At 35.0% G+C, this 23183-nt stretch overlaps 1 protein-coding gene across 1 annotated transcript in view; it reads left to right on the top strand.

Moving 5' to 3' along the window:
• CNGB3 (cyclic nucleotide gated channel subunit beta 3) overlaps positions 1-23183 on the top strand; it is a 143173-nt gene that overhangs the window by 70016 nt on the left and 49974 nt on the right. Inside the window, 4 exon segments of the mRNA NM_001003030.1 lie at positions 864-950; positions 4701-4765; positions 5510-5632; positions 19575-19716. Coding sequence (NP_001003030.1) covers positions 864-950; positions 4701-4765; positions 5510-5632; positions 19575-19716 — 417 coding nt within the window.

Raw genomic sequence — 23183 nt, 5'->3', positions numbered from 1 at the left:
AATGTCTTAAATATATTAAATGTTTTTAAAATATACTCTATTTTTCAAAATCATGTAAAAATTAATGAAAATGAATAATTATCTTATGTAAAAGAATTTCTTATTGTCATCATTGCAGTTAGGAAAGTATGCAAATGATGTTGCCATTTCACAACTACCAGGGTAACAGAAAAACAGAATAATTAAATACATGAAAACTTAAAAATAATTTAGCTATGATAATACTTTCCATACCTTCTCCTTTTGGAGTTACTGATTAATTATAAACAGGACTGATTCCTTTCCTCTCTCTTAGCCTGCACAGTGTCTAACAGATAGAGTTCATAGTAGTTTATTGTTAGCAGTATCATCCCAAATGGAGAGCAGTAGAAAGAACTGAAGCATCTGGATGAACCACCAACAATGTAATCAGCCCTGAATACTGGAGAATTGGCTGTATAAAAATATACAACTGCAATTAATGTGCAATGGACTCAAATAAAATTAAGAATAGACTTGACTTTCAGTCCAAGAGCCCCACATTTAGAACACTATTAAAATGTTATTTTAACATTAGTAACCATGCCATCTCTGAAGTGTATATGACAACTCAACAAAAATTGCAGAAAATGCAGTACCTACGGAAGCTCAGATGCATGAAGGTAGAAATGAAATACATTGGAAGTAGACTACAAAATAGTTTTCTTATTTTCATGGTGCAAATATACCTTACAGTGGCTCTAGGCATACTACTAAAGGCAATTTTATATTAAACAACAAAAATTCATGGTGCCTGGTCAGCTTATATATACATTGGCATAAATCAATCCATGTCCGAAAAAGCACATAAACACAAGATGATTGTGAATGTGTTTTTCCAACAGTTGGATGTTGCGTCAGTAATGCCATTTGATGTTTTTTACCTCTTCTTTGGGTTTAATCCAGTATTTAGGATGAATAGGATATTGAAGGTAAGATAACTATATTTAATTTTCTTTTATAATAATGGAAATCTTGAAATGATTCAAAATGTTCTAGAAGTGTAATATTTTTAATTTCTTCCAAACTGTCCATTTTTCTGCCCTCATTATTACTATGAATTTTTTTAAAACGGAAAAACATTGTTTCTACTGATGGAATTTGCTCTTGATTGTTTTATTCCATATCTCACAAGAGATATTTTTATAATCCAAGATAGGAATGTCTTTGTACTTCTAAATACAACTATAATTACAAATGAATCTTTCATGACCTTTCATAATCTTACATAATAATCTTTCATAATCATATTCTTTCCCATTTGTCCTTTTTTATTAGACAGTCACTGAATGCCTGGAACACAGGCTGTAAAATGAGAGATTAGATTACCTCTAAGTGATCTTACTCATCTAAAATTCTATAATTCAGGGCAGCCCTGGTGGCACAGCGGTTTAGCGCCTCCTGCAGCCCGGGGTTTGATCCTGAGGACCCTGGATCGAGTCCCACGTCTGGCTCCCTGCATGGAGCCTGCTTCTCTCTCTGCCTGTGCCTCTGCCCCCTTCTCTCTCTCTGTGTCTCTATGAATAAATAAATAAAATCTTTAAAAAAAATAAAATAAAATAAAATTCTGTAATTCAAAAAAAATTGCAAACACTTTCACAAAACAAAAGTATTTATATGTTTGGATATAATTCAAATATTCACCAATGAGGAATTAGTCAAATAAATTGCAAGACATCTTTATAATAGAATACTTTGTAACAAAAGAAATAAATAAATAAAAAAGACGTTTTCTATGAAAACTGTTTGTTATACAGGAAGATCTTTAAGATAAATTGCTAAATTAAAAAAAAGCTAGTTACAGAATAGTTTATAGAACAATACTAACTTTTGTATAACTGAAAGGGAAAAATACTCCATTTTTCTGTATTCACATAAATGCTGGAAAACTACCAAAAATCTTAATAGAAATGGTTAACTGAGGTGGGGATGGATGGTAGGAGGGAAAATCAAAATGAATAGGGACAGGAGTGGGAGCAACACTTTTAAAGGCATGTATTTCCTATTGTTTTTGAACTATGTGAAGGCATTACCTATTCAAAAATATTCTAAGACAAATATTTTATAATTCATGGCTTCATCAGGCACCTAAAACAAATCTGAGGAGAGTGAGGAGAGTCAGGATGTGAAAATTCATGTAAATCTTTAACAATAGCAACAATAACATATTTCCAAAGACAACCTTTGTAAAAGGAACACTGAAGACTTTATAAATTTTAGGTGATCATCTCTCTCATGCATTGGGGCAACAATACAGCATAACCTGGGGCCTGGGTGGAGCCTAACAACAGCAAAAATAAAAGCAACCAAAAAAAAAAAAAACAAAAACCCAGCAGCTGCTGTTTGCTGAATACATACTTGGGGCTGCACACTCTGTTAAATTTAATATTCATGGTTTCATTTATTCCTTCAAATAACTTCATTTTAGAGATGAAGAAAATGAGAACAGGGTGGAAAAATATGAATCCTATCACATACCTTTCTGACTCCAGGTTCTTTACTGTAATCAGATTGGCAAATAAACCTCAAGCTTAACGGGCTTTCCTTCCATTCCCATAGTTTTTTCAAGTTGAAAGGGACTTTACCCTATATTTTCACATATTTATGATAACTCTAGAGACTTCCAGTTTGACCTTGGAATGTGGGTCTTGATTGGAGCAGAACTTAACTTTCCAAGCAGCTTAGCAGTAGGCCATCCCTCATCAAATTTATAGTCTCATATGAAAGTTTCCAGAGGTTCCTACTCAGAGATGACCAATTTTCCAGGAAGATTCAGGTTCCTATGATTTGGGAGTTTGGCATTATAATAAAACTTAGAAAATGCCAACTCTTCACACCTCCGCTCTGTAACTCTAGTGTCCAAAGACTTTCTATATTCAGCAACTTTTTAAAATACAGAATATCCTGAGAGTCAACATTGATCTTTTTTTCATAGCTCCATAGTCCAGTCATTTCACATATATGTGTATCATTTTAATGCACAATTCTCTAGGAAAAAATTTCATTTATCTGTCTCCAAATTATATATGAGAAAACAAACTTAAAATATAAATTTGCTCCACAGTGATCAGTAAGGCTAAACTTAAAAACACTTTCGTGCAAATTTCTATTAAGAGCACAATAAGGGGGCGCCTGGGTGTCTCACTGGGTTAGCTTTTGACTCTTGGTTTCAAGTCAGGTCATGATCTCATTGGTCATGAAATTGAGCCCCATGTTGAGCTTCCTGCTCAGCAGAGATCTTGTTTGAGATTCTCTCCCTCTGCTCTTCCCCCCAACTCATACTTGATATCTCTCTCAAATAAATAAATAATTCTTTATAAAAAAAAGGCATAAGTTACTGCAAATTGAAATTATCTCAATCTGAACTTTTTTTTTAATTTTTATTTATTTATGATAGTCACACACACACACAGAGAGAGAGAGAGAGAGGCAGAGACATAGGCAGAGGGAGAAGCAGGCTCCATGCACCGGGAGCCTGATGTGGGATTCGATCCCAGGTCTCCAGGATCGCGCCCTGGGCCAAAGGCAGGCACTAAACCGCTGCGCCACCCAGGGATCCCTCAATCTGAACGTTTAAGGGATTTTTCCTACTTAGGAATATATTTGTGTATATTTCTAGATAGTGATACTATTATATCTGTTTTTTAATTCCAAATGCCCTAGTATAGTCATTTATATTGGATGAATTTTGAACTAAATAAACTGAACTAAATAATCTTCAATAGTCCTTTCTATCTGTAAGATTCCTTGAATATAAGCATACTAATTCTTGTGTGGATGTAACTCCTTTCAGAGACATGGTCTCTTACTATTCCCATTTTACAGATGAGGAAATCAAGGTACAGAAATATTTAGTGACTTTTTCAAGGTCGCACAACTTGTAAATGGCAGAGGTGAGATTGATGTTTGGCTCTGGATTTCATGTTGTTGCTCTTACCTTATACAGCCTATAGTAATAAAAGAGAAAGTGGGGGTAGGAGTGCAAGTAGGGTGTATGAACTAAGATAGAAGTAGATGTAAACAGGAAAAGACCTTGAGGGAAATAGCAACTCTGGATTAGATGCATAAACTCGTTGTGTCTCTTTGAACAATGTCAAGAAAAGCTAATCAATGCTAGTATTACCGGAATTTAAATTTTATTGAAAAAAATACACATTTAATGCAACTTGCTTAGAAATAATGCTAGTATTGAGCAATAGGACTTAACACCTATTTATGACTTCAATGTATTATATTATACTTTTCCTATTTTATTTATGTCTTGAGTGGAATGCAATTTTAATTATTGTGAAATAGAATTCTACTAGATACTTTAAAAAGAAAAAGGGAAAAATGTTTTTAAGCTTGATTTTCAACAAGCATTACAAATAAGACTATTACTAGAAAGTAGTAATTTTTATTTCTATATACTTTCTATTACTAGGAAGTATTCTACTAGAAAGTAGAAATAAAGCAAGATGCACTGGGAGTTTGGCACCATTCTAAAATGTACTGGCCAGAGGAAAATAGAACAAAACAGACCCTAGTTTGTTTGTTTTGGATACATATAAATGGGATTATTTTCAGTAACAAATAAAATTTGTCTTAAATAGTTGTATTTAAATAGTTGTATTTAAATAGTTGTATTTAAATAGTTGTATTTAAGACTAACACACTTTTGGATTTCTTTGTCTTCTACATAGTACACTTCATTTTTTGAATTTAATCATCACCTAGAGTCTATAATGGACAAGGCATATATCTACAGGTAAAGTATGAATCAGTATACTTCCAGGGGTGGCAGCAAAAGCAACAACACAACAGTTTGGCCAGCATTTGAGAAGACTATGATCTCCCTGCCAAAGAAAACAATAATCTCAGAATTTTGGCTATGTAACATAAGGAGTTATGTTCTGAGACAGACTTGAATATTTTGAAATGAGATAAAAAGCATGAAAATCATCTTAGTTTTTAGAATAATACAGAACTAAAAATTGAAATGAATTACCAGCTTCAGTTCAGAACAGGTACAGATAAATGTGCTCCTTCACAAGTTGACTTTGCATCTCTCTCATGACAATTTATTCTAATCTGAATTTCATTCATTTGCTCCCCTGAACTTCACCTGCACAGAGATTTCTAGTCACTATTAATCGTAGTATAAAGTCCCATGAGCTTTTCAGAGATATCCAGTTAAATCAGTGTAGCGTATTTTATGGGACTCAAAGTGGAGAGGTGACCCTTGAGGCATGTCTTTCAGGGAGTTGATTCATACCATCTGTGAAAAGAGAGGAAGGTATTTTTCTTTTACACTCTGTCAGTCCCAGTCAAGACACTGCAGTTAGAAAACATGCAATGGCACCATCATTTTATATTGTACTAATGAGAGTTAACAGTTCACAAATTTAAAGGAAGGAGATTCAGTGGAGACTTCCAGGAAAAGAAAATGTTAAAATAGGCTGTATTCCAGAAACGACATGAGTCTTTACTTTGCATTTATTCTCCTTGGCAGAGTCATTCGAACAACTGGATACTTGCTATATACTCTGCACATTAATGCCTGTATTTATTACTGGGCTTCTGACTATGAAGGAATTGGAAGTACTAAATGGGTGTATAACGGTGAAGGAAACAAGTAAGTTTTAATTTGAAGGAAACTTTTATGGATTCTTCTTAATTTTCTGTTTCAATGCATGTGTTTTCTTAAGCCAGTATTTTTGAAACTGTAACTCACAACCCATTAATGGCCAGTAAAAACTTGTTAGTAGATCAGTTTCTTTTTGAGTGAAACACAGTAAAGTAGAAGAGAATAGAAGAGAAAATATCAGTCTGTCATACATAGTAGGGGGTGTGTGTGTGTGTGTGTGTGTGTGTGTGTGTGTGTGTGTATCCTGGTATTGACCTATGTAATGCATTTCTTGCTCTGGATTATGATCAAAAAAGTTTGAAAGCCTCTGCTTTAGAGTGGTAAGGTAACTTTTAATAACTCCAATGCTGATTGTTAGTAATGAACAATGTTAATTATTCGGAGGGCAGGTGCAGTAGCTAATTAGTTTACCACTAAAGGGTTTTATGGGTTTATGAGTCAGCTATAACCACTAACTCAATTAAACACTTACGAGTAACAAGGATAATAAATTAAACTTGACAATTAGATATGCAAGTATCAAAGGAATAAAAAGGATCATTTGAAAAATTCAGGGCAGTAGAATTATGACTCAATAATAGCAACTGGGTTACTTAATAGTGAGATTTCATTTTGGTAGATACAAGGGCCTGGCATAAAGTAGACTCCCCTAACTTTCTGCTCCAATGAAATGACATTGAGCATATTATAAGGCAATGGCCTTCATGGAAAAGGGCAGGTCCCAGCATGACTTTGAAGAGCAACTCACAGCAGCCTTCGGAAGGAAGGCAATTATAGGATAGAGCAAAAAGAGTGAAGATACCTCACAAAATTACACACTACCTAGAGTGAACGGGATGGGGGGGGGGGGGGGATTATAACAACATTTTTTGAACTTTTAACCAGAACTGATTTGAGAAATTGGAAGTCAGAAGGCCCACTGATTGAAAAAGCACATACATACACACACACACACACACACACACACACACACAAATTATCTATTCCTGGGAAGTTTACAACCGAATCTATAAGTAATTCCCTTTAGAATGTGTATTAACTTAAGCATATATTTAGTTTAGTATAAATAACTAATTTATATAGAAAATTGAGTAAGGTACCAACTATATTAAATAATGCCTAAATTATTCAATTAAAGCATTCAAATGTATCTGAACATCATTAGATGCCTCAGTCTGATAACTGTTCTTATCAAATTAACAAAATAATAGGGTCGCATCAAAATGTCTTCCAGAAAAAGTGGAGTTACTTCTCTATTCACACCTAGATGCCTTTCTGCAGCACTTCTAGAGAATATATCTTGTTCCCAGGGCCTAGAACAGTGCTGAGTATATATATGTATATGTAAATTTATATTAGGTACTTAAAGAAGGCAGGAAAGAAGAGAGGGAGGGAGTAAGGAAAAAAAGGAAGGAATGGTCAGATCTTTGTCATAACAAGAAGAAAAGAAATCAGCTTCAACCCTTAAGAAACTTAAACTAGTATGTGCTAATATTTTAGACTTCTAATTCCCAGGCTAGTGCAGATCAAATATCCAAAGTGCCCCCACTCTGAAGTACAACAAAATAAATTACTTGTAACTTTTGCCATAAAATTGTTATACAGTTGTAAATAAATTACGATAAAGTAGTTTTCAATGATTACTGGATTCTCTAGAAAGTAAAAAGAGTCTAGAAAGTCTTAAAAAAAATTTATACTAAAGCTGGAGCACAGTGATGAGATAGCCACTAAGGAAAAGAAATAAAGAAGGTAAGTACGCAGTAGGAGAAAAAAAAAACAGAATAATAAAGCCAAAAATAAAAAAAATCAACCAGTTCAAGAAAGAAAAAAGAAGAGAAAAAAAAAAGAAGAGAAGAGAAAAGAAAAAGGAAAAACTGAGAAAGGAAGTTATGGGGAGAAATATAGAAAATAGAAAAGCACAAAGACAAGACAAATTGAAATCACAAAATAAGATACCAGAAACAACCTAAAATATATCAATAAGCATAATTAATTAATAAGGACTAAATTCACCAACTAAAAGAGATTGTCAATTAATATTAGTAAAAATAGACTTTAAAATAAAAATTATTGTAGATAAAAAGATCATATAATGGTAAAAGTTTCAATTCACCATCAATATATCCCAATTCTTTTTTTTGTGTGTATATTTTTTTATTGGAGTTCAATTTAACAACATATAGCATAACACCCAGGGCTCATCAGTGCTCGTCACCCAGTCACCCCAACCCCCCGCCCACCTCCCCTTCCACTACCACTTGTTCATTTCAGTCATGTTCTGTCACCCGCATAATATTTCCCACTCATTTTCTCTTCTTTCCCATTATTCTCTTTCACTATTTTTATATTCCCCAAATGAATGAGACCATATAATGTTTGTCTTTCTCCGATTGACTTACTTCACTCAGCATAATACCCTCTAGTTCCATCCACGTTGAAGCAAATGGTGGGTATTTGTCGTTTCTAATGGCTGAGTAATATTCCATTGTATATACAGACCACATCTGTATCCATTCATCTGTCGATGGACATTGTGGCTCCTTCCACAGTTTGCCTATGTTGGACACTGCTACTATAAACATTGGGGTGCAGGTGTCCTGCCATTTCCCTGCATCTGTATCTTTGGGGTAAATCCCCAGCAGTGCAATTGCTGGGTCATAGGGTAGCTCTATTTTACCTCTTTGAGGAACCTCCACACAGTTTTCCAGAGTGGCTGCACCAGTTCACATTCCCACCAACAGTGCAAGAGGGTTTCCCTTTCTCCACATCCTCTCCAACATCTGCTGTTTCCTGTCTTGTTAATTTTCCCCATTCTCACTGGTGTGAGGTGGTATCTCATTGTGGTTTTGATTTGCATTTCCCTGATGGCAAGTGATGCGGAGCATTTCCTCATGTACTTGTTGGCCATGTCTATGTCTATGTCTTCTTTGGTGAAATTTCTGTTCATGTCTTTTTCCCATTTCATGACTGGATTCTTTGATTCTTTGCTGTTGAGTTTAAGAAGTTCTTTATAGATCTTGGATACTAGCCCTTTATCTGATAGGTCATTTGCAAATATCTTCTCCCATTCTGTAGGTTGTCTTTGAGTTTTGTTGACTATTTCTTTTGCTGTGCAGAAGCTTTTTATCTTAAGTCCCAATAGTTCATTTTGCTTTTGTTTCCCTTGCCTTCATAGATGTATCTTGCAAGAAGTTGCTGTAGCCAAGTTCAAAAAGGGTGTTGCCTGTGTTCTCCTCTAGGATTTTGATGGATTCTTGACTCACATTTAGATCTTTCATCCATTTTGAGTTCATCTTTGTGTATGGTGCAAGAGAGTGGTCTAGTTTCATTCTTCTGCATGTGGATGTCCAATTTTCCCAGCACCATTTATTGAAGAGACTGTCCTTTTCCCAGTGGATAGTCTTTCCTGCTTTGTCGAATATTAGTTGACCATAGAGTTGAGGGCCCATTTCTGGGTTCTCTATTCTGTTCCATTGATCTATGTGCCTGTTTTTGTGCCAGTGACCACACTGTCTTGATGATCACAGCTTTGTAGTACAACTTGAAATCTGGCATTGTGATGCCCCTGGCTCTGGTTTTCTTTTTCAATATTCTCCTGGCTATTCAGGGTCTTTTCTGATTCCACACAAATCTTAAGATGATTTGTTCCAACTCTCTGAAGAAAGTCCATGGTATTTTGATAGGGATTGCATTGAATGTGTAAATTGCCCTGGGTAGCATTGACATTTTCACAATATGATTCTTCCAATCCAGGAGCATGGAATATTTTTCTCTTTGTGTCTTCCTCAATTTCTTTCAGAAATGTTCTGTAGTTTTTAAGGTATAGATCCTTTACCTCTTTGGTTAGATTTATTCCTAGGTATCTTATACTTTTGGGTGCAATTGTAAATGGGATGGACTCCTTAATTTCTCTTTCTTCAGTCTCATTTTTAGTGTATAGAAATGCCACTGATTTCTCGGCATTGATTTTGTATCCTGCCACACTGCCAAATTGCTGTATGAGTTCTAGCAATCTTGGGATGCAGTCTTTTGGGTTTTCTAGGTACAGTATCATGTCATCTGCAGAGAGGGGGAGTTTGACTTCTTCTTTGCCAATTTTAATGCCTTTTATTTCTTTATGTTGCCTGATTGCTGAGGCTAGGACTTCTAGTAGTACTATGTTGAATAGCAGTGGTGAGAGTGGACATCCCTGTCGTGTTCCTGATCTTAGGGGAAAGGCTCCCAGTGTTTCCCCATTAAGAATGATATTTGCCATGGACTTTTTAGATGGCTTTTAAGATGCTGAGGAATGTCCCCACTATCCCTACACTCTGAAGGTTTTGATCAGGAATAGATGCTGTATTTTGCCAAATGCTTTCTCTGCATCTATTGAGTGGATCATATGGTTCTTGTTTTTTCTCTTGCTGATATGATCAATCACATTGATTGTTTTATAAGTGTTAAACCAGCCTTGCATCCTGGGGATAAATCCCACTGGGTCATGGTGAATAATCTTCTTAATGTATTGTTGGATCCTATTGGCTAGTATCTTGTTGAGAATTTTTGCATCTGTGTTCATTAGTGATATTGGTCTATAATTCTCCTTTTTGGTGGGGTCTTTGTCTGGTTTTAGAATTAAGTTACTGCTGGCCTCATAAGATGAGTTTGGAAGTATTCTGTCCCTTTCTATTGTCTGGAACAGCTTTAGTAGAATAGGTATTGTTCCTTCTTTAAATGTTTCATAGAATTCCCCTGGGAAGCCATCTGGCCCTGGACTTTTGTGTCTTGGGAGGTTATTGATGACTGCTTCAATATTCTCCCTGGTTATTGGCCTGTTCAGGTTTTCTATTTCTTCCTGTTCAAGTTTTGGTAGTTTGTGGCTTTCAGGAAGTGTGTCCATTTCATCTAGATTGCCTAATTTATTGGTGTATAGCTGTTCATAATATGTTTTTAAAATCGTTTGTATTCCCTTGGTATTGGTTGTAATCTGTCCTTTTTCATTCGTGATTCTATTAATTAGAGTCTTTTTTGTTTTTAATAAGGCTGGCTAATGGTTTATCTATCTTATTAATTCTTTTAAATAACCAACCCCTGGTTTTGTTGATGTGTTCTTCAGTTCTTCTGGTCTCTATTTCATTGAGTTCTGCTCAAATCTTTATTAACTCTCTTCTTCTGCTCAGTATAGGTTGTATTTGCTACTCTTACTCCAGTTCCCTTGGTGTGAGGTCAGCTTGTGTAGTTGAGTTTTTTCCAATTTTTTGAGGGATGCTTGTATTGCGATGTATTTCCCTCTTAGAACTGCTTTTGCTTTATCCCAAATATTTTGAATGGTTAAGACCTGATTTGTGACCCAGTATGTGGTCTATTCTAGAGAAAGTTCCATGTGCACTTGAGAAGAATGTGTATTCAGTTGCATTTGGATATAAAGTTCTGTAATATCTGTGAAATCCATCTGGTCCAGTGTATCTTTTGAAGCTCTTGTTTCTTTGGAGATGTTGTGCTTAGAAGATCTGTCGATTGTAGAAAGCACTACATTCAAGTCACCAAGTGTAAGTGTATTATTATCTAAGTATTCTTAACTTTGGTTATTAACTGATTGATATATTTGGCAGCTCCCACATTCAGGGCATATATATTGAGGATTGTTAAGTCCTCTTGTTGGATAGATCCTTAAGTATGATAGAGTGTTCCTCTTCATCTCTTACTACAGTCTTTGGGATAAACTTTAATTTATCTGATAAAAGGATGGCTACCCCTGCTTTCTTTTGAGGACCATTTGAATGGTAAATCGTTCTCCAACCTTTAATTTTCAGGCTGGAAGTGTCCTTCTGTCTAAAATGAATCTCTTGTAGACAGCAAATAGATGGGTCCTGCTTTTTTGTCCAGTCTGAAACCCTGCATCTTTTGATGGGATCATTTAGCCCATTCACATTCTGAGTTACTATTGAAAGATATGAATTTAGTGTCTCGTAATACCTATTCAGTCCCTGTTTTTGTGGATTATTTCTTTGGGCTTCTTCTTTCTTTTACAGAGTCTCCCTTAATATTTCTTGCAGAGCTGGTTTGGTGGTCACATATGCTTTCAGTTTCTGCTTATCTTGGAAGCTCTTTATCTCTCCTTCTATTCTGAATCAGAGCCTTGCTGGATAAAATATTCTTAGCTGCATGTTCTTCTCATTTAGGACCCTGAATATATCCTGCCAGCTCTTTCTGGCCTGCCAGGTCTCTGTAGAGAGGTCTGCTGTTAATCTAATACCTCTCCCCATATAAGTTAGTGATCTCTTGTCTCTTGCTGCTTTAAGGGTTTTCTCTTTATTTTGATATTTTTAAGTTTCACTATTAAATGTCAAGGTGTTGAATGGTTTTTATTGATTTTAGGGAGGGACCTCTCTATCTCCTGGATCTGAATCCCTTTTTACCTCCTCAAATTAGGGAAGTTCTCAGCTATGATTTGTTAAAATATGCTTTCTGGTCCTCTCCCTCTCAGCATCCTCTGGAACCCTAATTATATGTAGATTTTTCCTTCTGAGGCTGTCATTTATTTCCCTTAACCTTTTCTCATGGTCTTTTAATTGTTTTTCTCTTTTTTCTTCAGCTTCCTTCCTTGCCTTCAACTTGTCTTCTGTGTCTCTCACTCTTTCTTCTACCTCATTAACTCTCGTCATTAGGATCTTCAGTTTGGATTGCATCTCATTTAGTTGATTTTTTTTTCGGCCTGATTAGATCTAAATTCACAGTCATGAAGTCTCTTGATTCCTTTATGCTTTTTTCCAGAGCCACCAGTAGCTTTATAATTGTGCTTCTGAATTGGCTTTCTGACATCAAATTGTAATCCAAATTCCTGTAACTCTGTGGCAGAGAGTGCTGTTTCTGATTCTTTCTTTTGTGGTGAGTTCTTCTTTCTAGTCATTTTGCTCATTGTAGAGTGGCTGTATGAGCGGGCTGCATAAAGAATATCAACCACAACCTAAGTAAATTTCACCATAGATGATTCTTGTTAGAAGCAAGAACCCTTCTCTCTGTAGTTTTCCAGCTGTTCTCTCTTTAAATCTCAGGTTGAATTCATAGGTTTTCAGGATGATTTGACAGTAATCTAGGTTAGTTGGTGGGGCCGGATGAGTTGAGGCACCTACTCCTCCACCATATTGTGCTCCCCTCCAATATATCCCAATTCTAAATGTGTATGCATTAATAAAACACTTAGGATAAATCAGAGAAAGTCATAAAGCAAAAATAATAAAGGAAGAGAAATTGATAAATACACCATCACAGTGTGAGATATCAACATACAACTATTGATTGACCAAGCAACCAAAATACTTAGTAACAATATAAAAGATTTGAGAACCTAATTAACAAGCTTGATTTTTTTATGTCTCTAGTTTGTTTGCTTTTTTTTATGTCTCTAGTTTTTATTTAAATTCTGGTTAGTTAGCATATAGGGTAGTATTAATTTAGGAGTAGAATTTATTGATTCATCACTTATATGTAACACCCAGTGCTCATCACAAGCATCCTCCTTAATACTCCTCATCCACTTAACTCATCCCCCGCCCACCTCCCCGCCAATTTGTTCTCTGCACTTAAGAGTCTGTTTTATGGTTTGCCTCCCTCTCTTTTTCCCCCTATGCTCATCTATTTGTTTCTTAAGTTCCACATATGAGTGAAATCATATGGTATTTGTCTTTTCTGACTGGCTTATTTTTCTTAGCATAATACATTCTCATCCATCCACATCATTGCAAATGGCAAGATTTCATTCTTTTTCATGGCTGTATAATATTCATATTATATGTAATAATATACATATTATTAAATATTTATATATATGTGTATATATATGTATATATATATATAAAACACTTCTTTATCCATCCATCAGTTGATGGACATTTGGGTTCTTCCCATAATTTAGCTATTGTTGATAATACTGCTATAAACATTGAGGTGCATGTGCCCCTTTGAATCAGTATTTTTGTAAAGTTTAGTTAAAAACCTAGTAATGCAATTGCTAAATTGGAAGGTAGTTCTATATTTAACTTTTTGAGGAACCTCCATGCTGTTTTTCGGAGTGGCTGCACCAGTTTGCATTCCCACCAACAGTGTAAGAGGTTTCACCTTTCTCTGCAACCAGGCCAACATCCATGGTTTCCTGTGATGTTAATTTTATCCATTCTGACAGGTGTGAGCTGCTATCTCACTGTAGTTGTGATCTGTATTTCCCTGATGATGAATGATGTTAAGCATCTTGTCTGTTGGCCATCTGGATATCTTCTTTAGAAAAAACATCTATTCAGGTCTTCTGCCCATTTCTTAACTGGGTTATTTGCTTTTTGAGTGTCAAGTTTGATACTTTGTAGTATCAAACTACTACAATTTGTAGTATCAAATCAACTCTGTAGATTTTGGATACTAACCTTTTAACACATATGTCATTTTCAAATATCTTTTCCCATTCCAAAAGTTGTCTTTTAGTTTTGTTGATTATTTGCAGAAGCTTTTTATAACAAGCTTGATATAATAGATAAAAATAGCACCTTGCACCCAAGAATTAGAAACCACCAATTCTTCGTAATCACTCATGCAAAATTACAATAAGTGGTCATTTTCATGCCACGAGGCAAGTTTCAACACATTTTACAGCATTAGTTCCATACAGTGCACATTCTCTGATTATAAAGATAAGAATTTCTCCATGGCTCTGCTCTGCTCATTGAGACAGAAGAGTTCTCATTCAAAACCTAAGCTCCAATAATCCTACCACCAGCTGTTAGGGGCACAGTTGCTATTTTTACAAAGAAATTGCTTTTTTGTATTTTTTATATATCTTTTATATATATTTAAGGAGCATTTTTATATATTTTTAAGATAATTTGCATATAAAAGTTAGTAATATGCTTACTTTTCCTCAAAGTTTTTAAATACCACCTTACATTACTATGTCTTTTCTATTACTTCATATTACCCTTTGGCTTCATAAACTGAAAGAGTGTTTTACTTAACCCTTGTGATGGTATCTGATAACCTATCAAGTGACGGTTGCTTATGAGATCACTGGACTTACATACTTTGCCCTCATTAAAACTAGGCAGCAAATTGTAAGCCATAAGTGGAGCATTGTGAATATTTAAAGTAAGAGTCAAATTTAATACTATTCCATTAATCCTCACCAGTATAACAATATCTAATCATTTTAATAGTACACCAGGAGTCATTTTCATTTATTTTGAACAGATGGCATCCTTCATTCAATTGTAAAATTTGACAAAGAAGGTGAAGGCTTAGCTTAAAAGAAAATATAAGTAGTTAAAGTTATTTGGTACCCAGAAATATCCCCAAAATTCCTTTGTTCTTTGTACATATATACCACAGTTCACTTATTTACAGGCCTAAAGTTCCAGTGTCCACAAATGTCTTAACAAATCCCTAACCCCAATCCCTAACATATAGATCTTCAAAAGAGTAAAAAAAAAAAAAAGCAAGCAAAGTTGTGATAGAAATTATGGCTTTAGACAGGGTGAGGAAGGAATCAAAATTACCATACCTTAGTGCTAGGGAAATTTAGGATAACTTAGCCCCTTCAGTCCACACATGAAGATGATGAGACCAAGGTAGGTGAAGGTTTTTATTCAGGATCTCCTATACGTCAGTTCAGACACTGGCAGAAAAAAAAAGAGAAAGAGGGAGGAGGGAAGGAAGAGAGGAAAGGAGGAAGAAAAGAAAAAAGAAGTCTTTACACTGACATGCACAGTATGTAAAAACTTCGGATGTAAAAAAACACACCAGAACAGAAAGAGTTCAGTGGACCAGAAAGGAGATGAAAGGCAGCTGGAAGCACAACAGGGAGGAGTGCAAGAAGATTTCACAGATGTGCTCACAGATGCAGTCTTCTTATGTTCTTATTTCACTAAGTCAAGGTATGCATAACCATTCACTTATTCTTTCATATCATTCAACAAATATTATTATAGTTAGCAACTATGAAACAAGTGGAGTTGGAAGGAATGCAAAATGACAATCATTTTAGGAAAGGATCTGATAGTTTCTTTTACAATTAAACATACAACTTACATGTTGCATGTAAGTGATGAATCACTAGATTGTACACCTGAAACTAACGTTAACACTGTATATGACTAACTGGAATTTAAATAAAAACTTGGGGGGGGGGAACCATATACTTTACAAACAAAAATTCAAGCCTAAATATTTACCCAAGAGAAATAAAAATATATGTCTATTAAAAACTTATATAAGTACATTCAGGAATGTTTATTCATAACAAGAAACTTGAGACAGCCTAGGTGTTCATACATAGGAGAATAAACAAACTGTGCTATATTCATGAAATGAATTCTACTCTGCTATAAAAAAGCAAAAACTGTTGATAGACACAACAACATGAATAAATTTCAAAATCATTATTCTGAGTGAAAGACATCGTACAGAAAAGTGTGCATATGGTATGATTTCATTTATGTGAAATTCTAAAACAGGCAAAACTCATCTCTGGTATAAAACATTAGAATAGTTGTTGCCTCTGAGAAAAGGAATGAGGGAACTTTCTGGAGAGATGGAAATGTCCTTTATCTTGGTAGGCATTTGGGTTACACAGATATATACATTTGTCAAAATTCATCAAATTATATACTTAAGATTTGTGCTTTTATTTTATTTTCAAAATTTAAAAATAATTCTATATAAATATTGAACTCTGGTTAATATATTTATTCTGAAGCACTGTATTTAGAAGGAAACCTTGCTGTCTGCAAATTACTTTGAAATGCATCCAAAAAATAAGATGAAAAAGAAAATAAGATGGATTGCTGAGTGGAAAATTAGAGAAATGTGTTAACAAAATAAGTAGAGAAAAATGTTCATAGTAGAATATAGTTGTTTACTATAAAAGGTGGGTGTTCACTATAAAATTCTTTCAGTTCTTCTGTTTGAGGTTTTTTATAACAAAATGTTGGGGGGAAAGTTTCGTGTAATGTTTGTTTTATGGGAGAATTTTTATTTTCACATTAACTGTCTTTTATGATTTTATGTCAAATTCTGTCTTACTGCTCTAGCTTGGAACTGTATATATACAGCCTGTTAGATAGTCATGTATTAAATCAGCCAGATAGACTCTCCTTGAAAAGATCTATCTGCTTAGCATGTTAATATTAGAGGTGGACACACTTGACTAATTAAGCTAATCCTAGAAAAATCAATAAGATGCCATCTAATTAAATTACAAATCTTACCTTTGGTTGTGCATGCCTGAGTGTATAAGACATGATCGAGAAAAGATCCAAAAATAAACCTCAAAACATGAGGGCAGAAAACTTCCAATTAACATAGAGGACCATTTTGTACACACAAAAAAATAGTTCAAGGCTAACCTTTCAGATTTGGAAAATCAATGCTTATGTTTCACATTTGATTGTTATTTTTTAACATCCATAAATAATTAAATGAAAGAAAGAAGTTCATATTTATTCCTGCTAACACTGCAGTGACTTTGAAGGGGACAGTAATCCCAACATTTGTAATGGAATTGGCTATGTAGGGAAAGACTCTAGTCCCTGTCCCACTCTTGGGTAAGATTGGGTTCAATATATTTCCTTAATTTAAAGAGACCCACAGGTCCTAGGCCTGTGGCCAAACTAAATCAGGTAATAGGAAATTATAAATTGGAATTTGAAAAGTTAAAATGCAATCCATAAAATTAATTCTGTACTCCTTCAAGGTGGTTCTCTTTGACATCCAGTTCACTATAATATTAGCAAGTCCAAAGAAATCTGCTTTACAGAGTGGTAATATTTTTATTCTCTTGGCACAGTGGTTTCAAACTTTCCCAAAGAATTAATTATTTTTCTGTTCCTATATCAACCAGGTTAAAAAAAAAAACTCACGTCCTTCAAAAGGTATTGAATTTCAAAATGAATGATTTCTTTTTAGATTTGTTTTTGAATATTGACTTTAACTGCAGTTTGATTCTTTGTAAACCTCCAACTGCCTACTGTTTGAAGATCTGAAAGCTGTAAACTTTTTCACGAAAAAAGACCACCCTTAGTCAAAGACTAATATACAATTGCTTGAAGTGCAAATATTTATGTGGCACACCTAGACAAGAAATGAAAGCCAGATTAGAGCCAAAATTCTGTAAAACGTACTGTTTTTCTGTGTCTATCCTAGAAACTAGAATTGCTAGTTGGAACCCACTATTGTTGTCTTCCTGCAACAATATATGGAGATATGGTGTATATACAGCACATTTTTTTAAGGATTCAGTGGGAATGCCTGATTCAGACCATGTTATCAGAGCTATATGAAATATGTCAAGTAGGGATCCCTGGGTGGCGCAGCGGTTTGGCGCCTGCCTTTGGCCCAGGGCGCGATCCTGGAGACCCGGGATCGAATCCCACGTCGGGCTCCCGGTGCATGGAGCCTGCTTCTCCCTCTGCCTGTGTCTCTGCCTCTCTCTCTCTCTCTCTCACTGTGTGCCTATCATAAATAAATAAAATTAAAAAAAAAAAAAAAAAAAAAAAAAAAAAAAAGAAATATGTCAAGTAGTATATCTAATCATACACAAAAACTACGGTAAATATACTATGAGGTTATAATACCACCTTTCATTCCCACCTCACTAGGGACACCATGAAGCCCTTAGCCAAATGCTGATAAATGAATCCTATATATTCTGTCCTAATCTTTATCGTATTATTTTTTTGCTGCCTTGATTTCTAATTCTCTTCCTATCTGGGCTATAATGATCTCAGTCTCTCTACTTAGAGTTGTTCAAGTTAAGTACAGAATCATTATCAAGTATATTTTTAAACTTGATTATTATATTAATCAAGTATATTGTTATTATACCTGATTTTCCTCAATACTAAATTTCTGGATAAATTACCTATTATACCCAAGAGAAATTCCATTTTAAGATTGAGCTCGGTATGCCTTTGTCTTTGTTATGGTTATATATTTAATAATTTAATGAGATGTGAGTAGAAAAGAGAGAGGAGGAATATATCTACTGTATTTTCTATCAGTAAAAACAATTGTATCTAAACTATAAAGGCTCTCCAATCTTTATAAATATCCTTTATCTCACAAATCACTAGTGTGGTAGTTTAAAGATGCCCTCAAATTCTTTGCTGCCCCTGTCACTGTAAGGATTCTGTAAAAAATACTGCTATCCTTTCCCTCACCTCTGTAACAAAAGATTAAGACATTATGGAACTTCTGAATTCTAAGAAATCTTATAGCTACTATCTGAGCTACTATAGCCACTATGTAAGAAGCCCATCTACCCTGAGACTGCCATGCTATGAGGAAGCTTAAGTTAGTCATATTGAGAGGCTGCTGGAAAAGAGGATACCCAGCCAGCCCCAGCCATTCCAAGCATTACAGCTGAGGCTCAGACATGTAAGAGGAGACACTTTGGGCATCCCAAACAGTCATAATGTGCAGAACAGAAGAACCCAGTCAACAGTTAGAATCAAGGCACAGACATTTGGCCTCAATAAGTCTGCCCAGCTATCTCCAGACATTCAGGTCATCCCAGCTAAGGGTCCACTTATCATGCAGCATAAATAAGCCATCTCTGCTGGACTTTACATAACTACCCAACCCACAAATTTATGAGCCTTAATAAAATAGGGCTTATAAAATAAAATATAAAATAGTTTTATACCACTAAATTTGGGGACAATTTATTTTGCAGCAAGAGATAAGCTAGAACAGCTAATAAACACCCTCCATGCAGCTAGTTGTTTAGTCATTTCACAACATTTATCAAGAAGTTTATGTTAGTTCACATGGTATTGCTAATGTTTCTTATAGAAAGAAAATCATGATTAGGAGGAAATGTGTTATAATTTAGTAGTAATCTATACTCCCAAGCATAGTGGTATTTTAATGTAATAGTAAAAAGCAAAATGTATATATTTTCTTTTCACAGGTATCTAAGATGTTATTATTGGGCTGTTCGAACTTTAATTACCATTGGGGGCCTTCCAGAACCACAAACATCATTTGAAATTGTTTTTCAACTGTTGAATTTTTTTTCTGGAGTTTTTGTGTTCTCCAGCTTAATTGGTCAGGTAAATGGAGGTGTGAATCCCTAGATACATAATGCTATTTTTGAAAGGCTAATGTCTATAAATTTGCAGAAGAAAAATCAAAATACATCTAATGCTTTCTTTTTTTTTTTACTGACATTTCATCTTTTTTAATGAAGTGGAAGAGGATGTGAATGAGCCAACATTGCTTTCAATTTTTAAACTGTTAAATATATCAGAAGACCTATCCACAATGAGTGTCAGATTAGACTCAGAAAAAGTCAAGTTTCTAAATTGACTTCTTAGAATTTCCTGAAAAACCTTTAAAATCTCCCTTCTTTAATTAAACTTCAAATATTGTCATAAAATCCCTAGATTAAAATCAACTTCGGAGGTCATTTAGACCAGAGGCTACCAAATGCCATCTAAATCAATTTAATTAATAAGGACATTGGTTCATAAATGTTTATTATGGCATCTCTTTGTCCTTTTTCCTCAAGAAGTCACAGTCTAGTAATAAAGTAAAACAATTGCAAATAACTGTTACAAGGTAGTTGGCATTTGCAAGGCATAGGGCCCAGTATTTTTGTGAATTCCCAGATTCACGAGAAATAAAAAGCTGGACAGCATAGCATTATTAGAAGGTATACTTCCTTGGAAGGTACTTCACATATCATATTTTGAGAACAAAAAAGTCATAATGAGATTCTTATCCTGGGTAAAGAGACAAAATCACAAAATGACTATTCCTACTGATAAATCATTAGTTCTCACCACACTCACTGTGGTATGAATAAATCTCATTCTTTAACAAAATGTAGCAATAAAAATAATTTTTTATAACATTTGAAGCTGACCATAAATAGTCAAAACTCAAATCCTACATCCTTGAATATCAGCACCTGCTATCCTTGGTAAGTACCAAAGGAAAGTTTGAAAGCTCTATATTAGTTCAGAATAGGGAAGCTTCCCAGGAGAAGAATGCATTTCAACATCTTAAAAATAGAGATAGGATTCAGTAGTTATAGACAGATAGTCCAATCAATCAGAAAGAGTATGTGAAGGATGGCAATGATAAAGCACAGTGTGCTTGAGGAAATAAAGTACCAGTATGACTAAAGCGAAGGATGCTTGTAAATAGGTTAGAGATGTATGTAAGGACAAAATATTTTAAGGGATCTGAATGTTAAAGATGTTGAACTTTATCTGAAAGTCAATGAAAAGTCAGCCAAGGGGTAATTTTGAACAGAGATTCAGGAAGATTAATCAAAATATAATATGAATTGGAGGAGGTGATACTGTCTTTAAAAGTAGGTTTTATTATGGGGAGCCTGGGTAGCTCAATCGGTTAAGTGTCCAACTCTTAATTTCAGCCTAGGTCCTGATCTCAGCATCATGAGATCAAGCCCCATATTGGGGACTCTGTGCTCACTGCAGAGTCTGCTGGAGATTCTCTCCCTCTGCCCATTCCTATGGCTCTCTTGAGTGCACACTCTCTCACTGTCAAATAAATACATCTTTAAAAAATAAAATAAGGTATTGTTTAGGTATGATGAGACCAACAAATCAGGAGACATTTGGCATTGAAAAGATAGTTACACAAACAGATCCAAAAGGAAGGGTCACAACATGCCAAGGAGGCCACATGGGGAAGCACCAGGTGAAGGACAAGTGAAGTGGGGTTAGAAGATTTAGAATTGGCTAGTTTGGGTAATTTTAGTAGGTTCTGAGGGTGTAGGGACTGTCTCTAGTTGGCTGGTATTTGGCTCTGGAGTGGCTAGGTGGATCGAGTGGATAGTAGCCTGGAATATGAGAGTCCAATAAAGAAGGCTGTTAGAAGTATGATCTCTGGATTGGTTACTTTGCCTATGAAAGCTGCATTCCCAGTGGAGTTGTTTGCTATCTCTAGGAATTAGCTAACTCTGGGAGGGATAGTACCAGATATCAAAGCATCAAAATACAGAAATTTTTAAAAATATATGGTTAATACAGATATATAGGGATATGGCAACTCCAGCGGGAGCATAATAATAGAGTGGAGAGAGAGACTGTAAAGGAAACTCTAGAAAATATTTAGGTTTGCGAAAAACACACAAGCAGTTAAAAACTGTAAGTATAAAATATCATAATCTTAATGGCTTATTCATTGCATCAACAATGATTGAAAATGAAAAGCTGGTTTAGAGAGAAATGCAATTAATTTGAACATAAATAGCAAAAATCGTATTGTCTCATAGTTTCTTATAAAAATCTGTGTGAGGTACCCACATCCCCTTCAATGTTGTCTCACTTTTATAGATGAGGCAGGCAGCTCCAGTTTAAAGACATTAAGAGGCATCCTCAATTCCTACATGTAATTCACACAGTTGTATGATACAGCCATATAATATTGATTGTAATAGTAAAATCTAACATGTATTTAGCATTTACTATATCCAAGGTAATGTCTACAGGATTTAAAAATGGTATCTAGCTCCTGTTCAATTTTCTTGCTGCTCAGAATGTAGTCTTTAGACTAATAGCAAAAGTGTCACTTGGGAAATTCAGATTTCAGTCCTCACCCCAGAACTGTGGAGTAGAATCTGCAATTTAACAAGATCCTCAGGTAATTTATATGCACATGAAAGTTTGAGAAGTGTTGCTTTATACACCACACCACATCTTCCTTTGCATTGAATTTGAGGTTTCTGTTGGAACCTCAAATATCAAGCCACTGAAAATATAGTACTATAGCCTCTCCCCACCACAAAAAAAAAAAAAAAAAAAAAAAGATTGAGACAGAATATACACTCTCGTAGTGAATACAAGATGCTGAGGAAAACAGTTGAAAACAAGAGAGGGACTGGGACACAATCTCCACTATTCAAAATTCCCACATGAATCATGCCAAGAACTACACCCTGGACCTGATCCTCACATTTTAACTTCAATATTCTATTCTATGATACAACTATTAGAGACTGACATTTTCTTCCCCTGATTTGGAACACATCATGGAACACATGTCCTCTTCATCTATGCTACTAAAACCTAGTGTTGCTGAAGGATAGCACTTAAACCACTCATTACTGTCACTAAATTCTGAGCCCTCAATGTTGATCAATAATGCTCTTAATTATCCTTGGCTCCCAATTGAAAACTCTATTAAATCTCCCAACCAACCCCTAATATTCCAAGTATCATGGCCTTAGGTGACTTGGCAATGTTTTCCATCAGTCAAGAATGGCTTGTAAAAAGGAGATCTAGTAACTGAGGTTGTCAAAGGATATTTGGAATAGCTCCCAAGGAGTAAGTCAGGGACTGAAATAAATGTATCCAGTTTGACTATCTGCATAGCTCCTCAACAGATACTTTGGACGAGAAGAAAAACCTATTGACTCTAAAAATACAAACCAAGGAAGGCACCACAATAAAAGAGCCATTTGAGGTAGACCTCAAAGAATGAGTAGTTTTTCCATAAGCAAAAAAGACTCAGCTACTAGAATGAATGAGCAAAGTCTTAAGAATGT

Source organism: Canis lupus, chromosome 29 (genome assembly GCF_011100685.1).
Source record: "Canis lupus familiaris isolate Mischka breed German Shepherd chromosome 29, alternate assembly UU_Cfam_GSD_1.0, whole genome shotgun sequence".
Taxonomy (NCBI): Eukaryota; Metazoa; Chordata; class Mammalia; order Carnivora; family Canidae; genus Canis; species Canis lupus.
This window is presented reverse-complemented; position numbering and strand designations above follow the sequence as displayed.